General features: G+C 40.7%; 1 protein-coding gene across 1 annotated transcript; it reads right to left on the bottom strand.

Moving 5' to 3' along the window:
* Positions 1-1,221: 1,221 nt before the first annotated feature.
* Positions 1,222-6,119, bottom strand: LOC139748783 (uncharacterized). Its single transcript, XM_071662218.1, has 8 exons — positions 6,027-6,119; positions 5,654-5,818; positions 5,365-5,475; positions 4,903-5,126; positions 4,618-4,746; positions 2,949-3,110; positions 2,451-2,541; positions 1,222-1,599 (listed from the first exon to the last, which is right to left on the bottom strand). Exons 1-8 carry the CDS (start codon positions 6,117-6,119, stop codon positions 1,222-1,224), a joined length of 1,353 nt encoding a protein of 450 aa, XP_071518319.1.
* Between the last annotated feature and the right edge of the window lie 3,550 nt (positions 6,120-9,669).

Below are 9,669 nucleotides of genomic sequence, written 5' to 3'. Positions count from 1 at the left end.
AGCACCACACCGCCCCACAGGGAACGGCATCGTCACCCCCTTCTTCAGCGAGGTAGCGCCAGGAAAACAGACAAGAAAAGGCCACATTCGTTCACATTCAGTCTTCAGCTGTCATATGTAATGCACCGAAACCACAGCTCCCTATCCACATTCAGGCCCCCACAGACCCTTCCATGGCCCACCCCAAACGCCCCACACGCCCTGGCTCAGTCCACCAACAGCACTTCGACCCCGGCATACCACACATATAGTGTTACTATAATGAAAAACTAAAAGTTACTGTGTACCTATGTTTCGTTGCGCCAAGGTCTCTGTCCTACAGCATCAGTTTTCTTGCTCTGAGTCTATTGATCAGCCTCAGAAATTGTTCCTACTCCCTTCCTCACTTACTATTTTCAGTAGCTTCTGTGTTTGTGTTATGAGTAATTCTACCTGTTGAACAGCCTCGAGGACCATTAAGAATAGACCTCTCTGAACTTCTTTCCCTTTCAATAGTTCTACCTTTTCTTTTTTGATTATTATGTACTTTTTGAATTCCCTCAACTAATGTAAACATGTGTTTATGTCTATTTGTTGTAGTTCTTCTTTCATGCGGTATACTTCTCATGCAGTTTTATTTGCTCCTCAGTTTCTGAAAGTTTTCCTGCAACTTCTAATCCTACTCAATGAATCCCTCTCATTTCTTCAGCATTGGGGTTTCAGATGAGCTATCTTTTTCTTTTTCTCTCACTCTTGATATCTTCTCTGTCTTTAGTAAGACTCACCTAACCCTCATTCAGTAGCCTCCTTGGTGAGGATCTAGTCACAAGTGTTTGATCTTATTCCATATCTGTTTCGATATAAATATGAAAAATTCTTGCTTTGTTCGGCTCTGAGTATGTGATGAATGGTTTACTGGCAGTACTAATTCTCCTTGCCTTAGCTTAAGGTGTAGTTGCTTATATGTATTCAACATCAAATTTTTTAAATTTTGTTTGTATATTTGTTGTTTTTGTTTGGTTTGTGTGCGTGTTTGTGTGAGTGTGTGTTCATTCACAAATATTTTACTAAAGCTCTAGCCTCTATTAAAACAATTCATTCATAAATATTTTACTAAAGCTCTAGCCTCTATTAAAACAATTATAGACAGTTTAGCTAAACATTCAAAAAATCCCTATTTCGTTTTCTGAACTGGAGGCGCAAGACGTTTGTTCCGCGGAGTTAAACATTCTGTGTTGCATGTCACTGTCTGAGCTCCAAGTAGAAATTGTTTACTGATTTATATAACGTGTTTCGTGTATCATCGTCGACCTTACCCTGCTGTAGCAGAATCCTTACAGCGACGAAGGTCGTCTGCCACCAACTGTCTCGACCAACGCCAGACTTGTGAGAGAAGCACGATGCCAACAAGACCACGACGGTGGGCAGCACCACCAGTGTCACCAGGATGCTGGCCCACACCAGGGGTGTCAGGGGCAGCAGGAACCCCCAGGGGTCCACCTCAGGCAGCCCACGACCTCCCACTATCTGCCCGTACACCAGCATGATCGGCCTGGTAAAGTCCACGACCTCAGCTCGGGTTGCCTGCACTGAAAACAACTCAGCAGCGATGTCTGCTTCCTGGATGTCACATAAACATATAATGCATTATACAGAGGAATATTGGTATGATAATATTATATGCAATAATATGCATGAGAGTAATTGTACGATAATCACACAGAATATCAAAACTTCACGCACAGTAATGCTATGATATCTTAGAGAATATCAAATATATAGAAAAGAGTCGTGTTCATTGAGATAATCGTAATTCCGTGATTATGATAATGATTTGCTTAATTGGTTCTTGGAGGGACCAAGGTGGTCGAAATCCGAATCTAATTCGAGATGAAACCGCAGGATATGATGTGATATTCATCAATATTCACATATGAAGAAAGCCGAAAACTTGCTTTGGACCCATAGTATTTTTCTTTATGTATTCTACAAAAAATATTCTTCTGAAAAATGAGTGAAGTCATGTAAGCAATTCAATAAGCCAAGGCAGTACCCTGATATCCGGGGTTATCAAATCCCCTTATAGGTTTCCTAGGAAACGCAGGCGAAGAATCTAGAATATTATTGCTAGCAACTACGGACGATGCGCCATTTCAGTTCCTGGGTTATCCTTCATTCTGTCAACACTTTGTTTTACACCAGGGACTGCTGCACTAGCCAGTGTCATTACTACAAACATCTTGTGATATCTGAGGGTTTGATAGACCAAGCCTGCATGAGGCCATTCCACTTTCACGCATGATACGAATCATAAACAAAAGCTTTCCGTGCAATATTCAATCTTAGAGCTTTTCAAATATGGTGTCAAGAGATAACATCACATAGTTCTGCTTGGTGCCTGAGATTTACTCACCAGCCTGCTTAGCATTCCTCATGACTCACCTTCCTACTTGGTGCCTCACCACACTTACCTGTTTTATCATCATTCCCACCATGCCACTCCAAGACCCATCACTCTTTTTACTGCCCCAGGCACTGTCAGATGGTCGCACATATATGTACCTGGTGAGTAAGAACGATATTCATACGTATCAGTTAATGAAATGAGTGTACAAATAAAGAACAGGTGTAACTATAATAATCTTTACCATCTGGGAGAAGTGAGCTGAAGAATTCCATGTTGATATTGCAGAAATATCCATTGCTTATACGCAACGATATGGATTCACTATTGCTTAGCCAACAGTGTCTTGCAATCCGCTTCCTTGGAAGTCTATTGTATCATTATTTCCTTCACAAAAGAATTACGAAGAAACCATTAGGATTTTGGTTTACCTTCAACACAGCTATAAAACCTTTGCCCCTGATATACCCTTCATATCCTGTCGTTTAAATATCTCTTGAATGGAAATCATTCTATAACAACAGTTAAGAATTATGGTCTGATATCTAACGATCATTTGACTCACGAGAAGTTCAGGGCAGAGGAGGCATAGTTTAGTAGATTTGCCACCGGCCCCTTGAAGATCAGTTGGCCTTCATTAGACGTCGTCCTGTAATCATCGTTCGTGACCAGTGCATTGATAGAGCTCTCCTCAGAGGCGACGACCAGGGTCGGGCGCTGCAGGAACCTGGAGTACATTATGACACCCTAGAATGGCCTCATGGTTGTGTTCCGTAATGGAATTAGTGATTAATAATTTGGTGCTTTTACGCAATATGACTTTACGTATGGCCCATTTTTACACTATGCTTTTGAAAATTGTTCGGTAGGATCATTTATAATACCTCTAATTTCTATATCAAATTACTGTGTGATATCTCGCATGTTGCATGATATCGCGTGTTGTATTAAATCCTCATATCTAACATTGCATAATCTCTGATTTTTCCCCACACATTTATCTTAAACTTACATCCTGTTGTTAATCCATTTTCTAGAAGTGAAGCTGTTGCCACTGACAACTGTGATCTTCAGTATCCTCAGCTTCGCTTCGAATATCTGTATCTGTATCATGGTTGGCTTCATGAGCCACAATAATGCTGCTAGCTAAAGCATTTTCCCCTTTCTTTTTTTTTGGGGGGGTTGATTAGGAATACTTATGTCTTTCCTTCAATATTCATTTAACTTTATTGAGGGTAAATATATACGTAGTCATCTATTATCTGAATTACTGACGATTAATGTATTTTGGTTTCTCACAACATGTTATGATAATCCGGGACTCGATTCTCCCATTAAAAATTCCGAAGGGCAATTTCCCTACGTGAAAATACGAAAATTGATTTTCCAAATCATAATCAAGGAGTCGATTTACCCGTGTTGAAATCTGGGAATCGATTCCCAAACATGGAAATTCAGGAGTCGATTCCCCCACATTGTTAACTGTTCTCCACCTCGATAGACACACACACACACACACACACACACACACACACACACACACACACACACACACACACACACCACGGGCCTCCATGGTGTAGTGGTTGACGTTACTGTCCAAGAATCAGCACGGGCCAGCTTGAGGTCGGACCTGCATTTGTTCGAATCCTGGGCATGGAAGTCGGGCTACACCTGGCTCAGATGTTCATCCTACCCTCCCGGGGCTGGTCGAGAAATGGGTACTTGGCTCAGGCCGGGGTACGTGGTATAAACGTATATAAAGTTAAGAGATAAGAGATTCTAACCGTAACACGCAATTACTAGTAATCACACACACACACACACACACACACACACACACACACACACACACACACACACACACACACACACAAGAATCCAGCTCCCCCTGATATTAAGCTTTGTATGATTAGTTAACTATTATAGGAACAATCGTGGCCTCCTGGTTCTGTAAAATTTGTCATACCTCAACTGCGTATTTTCAGCCCAATTGCTGCCTCTGTCTATTAAACGGTTATCTATTCATGTATTTATCTACAAGCACATACGTACAAAAACAAACAAAAGTATAGAGAATGCTAATCAAAACAGTACTTAATCGATTATAAGAAGATAATCCCATGTCACATAGATAAGTCTTATCAAAAAAGGAGGTCGTGATGCCGTGACCCGTATATATAGATATGGAAATCAAATATGTGTATATCAAAATTGATATCATTTCTCCTGACCTGGTAAACTTGTCAGGGTAAAGCGGAAGGCTGGAGAGGAGAGCCAGACCCCGACGGGGGGTCCAATTGGCGACTCTCAATCCTTGCTCGTCCTGGGAACTGTACGGAAGCTGCATGTAAACATTATATCTGTTGAGCAAAGATGGGTACAGGATTATCTACCAGTCTATATGATGAACTACGTCCCCAAACTTTTATTTTCGATATCTTTATCAAACGTTAGCAATTTATGTTTCGTCATTCTCTTTTGTCCAAGGAAAATTTATACAATATAATGTGGATTACCTAATGTCTCCCGGGCGATCTTTTACGATGAGCATCATGGCATTTGTCATGGAGTAGGTTTTGTGAAGGTCTCTCAGGTCCTGGTAGGGAAGGCGAGTGACAACAAGGACCCTCGTTGGCCACGCCAGGACGCGGCCTTTGAAGAACGCCTCGGAGAACACGGTGAGGAAGGACGGGTCGTCACTCACCATCACCACCGTCAGGCACCATGATTCTTGCCGCAGCTGTCGACGTGAGAGGAGTTACGTGTGAGTGACAAACCACCTTATGTAGTAGTAGTGTTAGTGATCTATAACGTAAAGAATAATGTTAGTGACCTATGAGCAACAGCATTAGTATAAGAGTGACCTTCCCGTCCCATATATGATCTGAGTAACTCAAGCATTGTGAGAGTGACCGATATTTCTTAGCTCTCGTGTGAGGTGAGCCTCAATGTTCATCAAAGAGGCATGAGTGACTTACCCTTCTTGAGTCTGAGATAACCTGGGAGAGCTGTGTATGCGTCACATTCTTGCCGTCTACTGCCAACTGTATGATCCTTATCGCCTCGGTCGTCCTCAGCCGAATTAGTGACTAAGGTAGAACTTAATATCATACACTTGAAAATGTGTGAACACAATCAGCAGTATTATATCATGATTCTAATCTTAATGTATTAAGGTAAACTTGGGACTCTACTTACTATGTATTCTTACACAATTTAAGGCAAACTAAGGACCAGGGATTCTATTTACTAAGTATTCTTACACACCTCTGGCAAATTGGAGCCCCAGAGGGAGCCATCTAAGACATAGATGACAGAGCATCGAAGATTGGTCACTGGTGCCAGAACAGCATCTACTGCTGCAGCCAAAGATGGTATTGTGTCATGCTTGGCTGCTAAAAGAGATGATATGCGTTTGAGTACTTGCACATACTAATAGACACAAAAAAATCATATATATCGATCAGAACATGTTACGTTCACCTGTAGATCAAACTAAACAGTTTTATCATTGTACGGCTTAGCGTGGTACCCGGGCTACCGATAACAGCAGGCGGACATCATACTACTGGATCACTAATGGGACAAAAGCTATCTATCTGGAACTGCTGTCTACAGCTACAAAACTTCTCCTACTCACTATGAGTCTGCAGGGTGAGATAGGCCGCCCGCACTCTGATACTTCTAGAGAAGCCTCTTTTTCAAGTTCAGCCAGCTTCACAATCCTCCTCATACCTGCATTATCTATTTTTTCCCGGAATACTCTAAAAATCTTCACCCTTGCCTACACTAAGTATCAGAAATCGCATCAGTTGCCCCTCACACCATATTCATATCATCGAGTCTCTCTTTTACACTCTTTTCCATTATTGCCCATTTGTGGTCTAAGCTCAATCAAATTATTTCAGTGAAAGAAATGTAACTGAATCTTGTTTGATCTCTGGCACATTTGATCGTAATGCGAATATGTCTTTGACTCATTTCAAATGTGATAAACTGTTAACTGAAATGATCATTAGCAAGTATCAACCAGAACAAATAACGCAGTTCACACACAATGTAAAGAGAGGAGGATCGAATGACAGGTCACGTAATTAGTGCTTACCTGCACTGCACGGTAATTATTATATCCCGCCTCACTGCTAACTCTGTGCATTTAAGGACCACAATTCTTGTATCTCCCCGAATCTGTCTGAAGATGTGTTAAGCGAACATACTAACCATCTTTATTTTTTCTTTCCCGTGGTGATTGGTGCATATGTCTCTTCATAATGAAGTAAAGGTATATATATATATATATATATATATATATATATATATATATATATATATATATATATATATATATATATATATATATATATATATATATATTCATTTTTCTTTTATTATTTTGCTTTGTCGCTGTCTCCCGCGTTAGCGAGGTAGCGCAAGGAAACAGACGAAAGAAATGGCCCAACCCGCCCACATACACATGTATATACATACACGTCCACACACGCAAAGTTACATACCTATACATCTCAATGTACACATATATATACACACACAGACATATACATATATACACATATACATAATTCATACTGTCTGCCTTTGTTTGTTCTCATCAACCACCTCGCCACACATGGAATAACAACCCCCTCCCCCCTCATGTGTGAGAGGTAGAGCTAGGATAAGACACCAAAGGCCCCATTCGTTCACACTCAGTCTCTAGCTGTCATATAATAATGCACCGAAACCATAGCTCCCTTTCCACATCCAGGCCCCACACAACTTTCGATGGTTTACCCCAGACGCTTCACATGCCCTGGTTCAATCCATTGACAGCACGTCGACCCCGGTATAACACATCGTTCCAATTCACTCTACTCCTTGCACGCCTTTCACCCTCCTGCATGTTCAAGCCCCGATCACTCAAAATCTTTTTCACTCCATCTTTCCACCTCCAATTTGGTCTCCCACTTCTCCTCGTTCCCTCCACCTCTGACATATATATCCTCTTGGCCAATCTTTCCTCACTCATTCTCTCCATGTGACCAAACCATTTCAAAACACCCTCTTCTGCTCTCCCAACCACACTCTTTTTATTTCCACACATCTCTCTTACCCTTACATTACTTACTCGATCAAACCACCTCACACCACATATTGTCCTCAAACATCTCATTTCCAGCACATCCACCCGCCTGCGCACAACTCTATCCATAGCCCACGCCTCGCAACCATACAACATTGCTGGAACCACTATTCCTTCAAACATACCCATTTTTGCTTTCCGAGATAATGTTTTCGACTTCCAAACATTCTTCAAGGCTCCCAGAATTTTCGCCCCCTCCCCCACCCTATGATTCACTTCCGCTTTCATGGTTCCATCCTCTGCCAGATCCACTCCCAGATATCTAAAACACTTTACTTCCTCCAGTTTTTCTCCATTCATACTTAAATCCCAACTGACTTGTCTCTCAACCCTACTCTACCTAATAACCTTGCTCTTATTCACTTTTACTCTCCGCTTTCTTTTTTCACACAGTTTATCAAATGCAGTATACACATACACTTCCTCACACGCACATGTACATACCTATACATCTCAACGTATATATATATATACACACACAGACATTTACATATATGCACATGTACATAATTCATACTGTCTGCCCTTATTTATTCCCGTCATCACCCCGCCACACATGAAATAACAACCCCCTCCCCCTGCATATGCGCGAGGTAGCGCTAGGAAAAGACAACAAAGGCCACATTCGTTCAAACTGAGTCTTTAGCTGTCATGTATAATGCACCGAAACCTCAGATCCCTTTCCACATCCAGGCCCCACAAAACTTTCCATTGTCTACCCCAGACGCTTCACATGCCCTGGTTTAATCCATTGGCAGCACGTCGACCCCGGTATACCACATCGTTCCAATTCATTCTATTCCTTGCACGCCTTTCACCCTCCTGCATGTTCAGGCACCGATCACTCAAAATCTTTATCTCTTCATATTTCCACCTCCAATTTGGTCCCCCAGTTCTTCTCGTTCCCTCCGCCTCTGACACATATATCCTCTTTGTCAATCTTTCCCCCCCACAAATAAAGCCCCCCCCCCACCTCACTCATCAAAAAAAGAAATCTTAGTAATGGCAAGACTAGGCTATACCTGCACTTACGGTAAGGTATGGGTATACTAGCTGCTGTCAGGGAGATGGAGAGAGCAACGATCGACTGTACGACCAAGAAAGGCGACATTTTCACCGAGGAACAAACCTAGAAATATAAAAATACTGGCATGAAAATGTTTTCTTCATAATTCCTAACGGTGCTTTATAAAACTATACTTGCAGTGTGACAAAAGTATTTTCCGCCTACAAATGACATTTTCACTTCCTTCCTGTGCAACACGAACACCGTATCGATGCAGCTTTTTTCTTAAATTCTGTTCTATTCGAATTTGGCCCAAAGAAACTTTGTTGCACAATTTGCAAAATAATTGGTAATCACGACCATTTAACTTCTAAACCGGACTCTCATTATAGGCATGTTTATCAATGCAACGTTGTTCTTAAATGTAATATTGATATGAAATTACTTCAGTATTGGGCCAGTCCTAAGAAGTTGTCAAATTTTTTTCGTGTTATAAGGCTCCTTAGCTTTCGAGCTGAGAAATTATTTTTTTTTTGGTAAGTTACTGCAAAACAATTTGTCTGTCGTGGCATTGCAATACTTTAGAGATAGTGTAATCACGTACTTTTACTGAATTCACCATCAAGATATTCCAGAAAGCAAAGGAGGCACGCACGAAGTTTCACCGAGGTAAACATGATTTCTCTTGCTTGGTCCTGGTTGTGAACTGAACAGATGAACAGTCATTGTTAGGTTTATGAATATGCTAAATTTTAACTTATTCAAATGTCAGTGTTTAATGATATCCAAATAAAACAGGATACATTCATTCTCTCCTTCATTAGTGTGTGTATATATATATATATATATATATATATATATATATATATATATATATATATATATATATATATATATATATATATATATATATACACACTATCATTATCATCATCTTTATCTATTATACTTTGTCGCTGTCTCCCGTGTCAGCGAGGTAGCGCATAGAAACAGACGAAAGAATGACTCAACCCACCCAGATAAACATAGATATACATACACGTCCACACACACATATATACATACCTATACATTTTAACGTATACATATATATGCATTATTTATATTTCATTATACTTTGTCGCTGTCTCCCGCGTT

The sequence above is a fragment of the Panulirus ornatus genome, chromosome 5 (genome assembly GCF_036320965.1).
Source record: "Panulirus ornatus isolate Po-2019 chromosome 5, ASM3632096v1, whole genome shotgun sequence".
Classification (NCBI taxonomy): domain Eukaryota; kingdom Metazoa; phylum Arthropoda; class Malacostraca; order Decapoda; family Palinuridae; genus Panulirus; species Panulirus ornatus.
The sequence above is the reverse complement of the archived record's forward strand: the minus strand, read 5'-3'. Positions and strand labels throughout refer to the sequence as shown.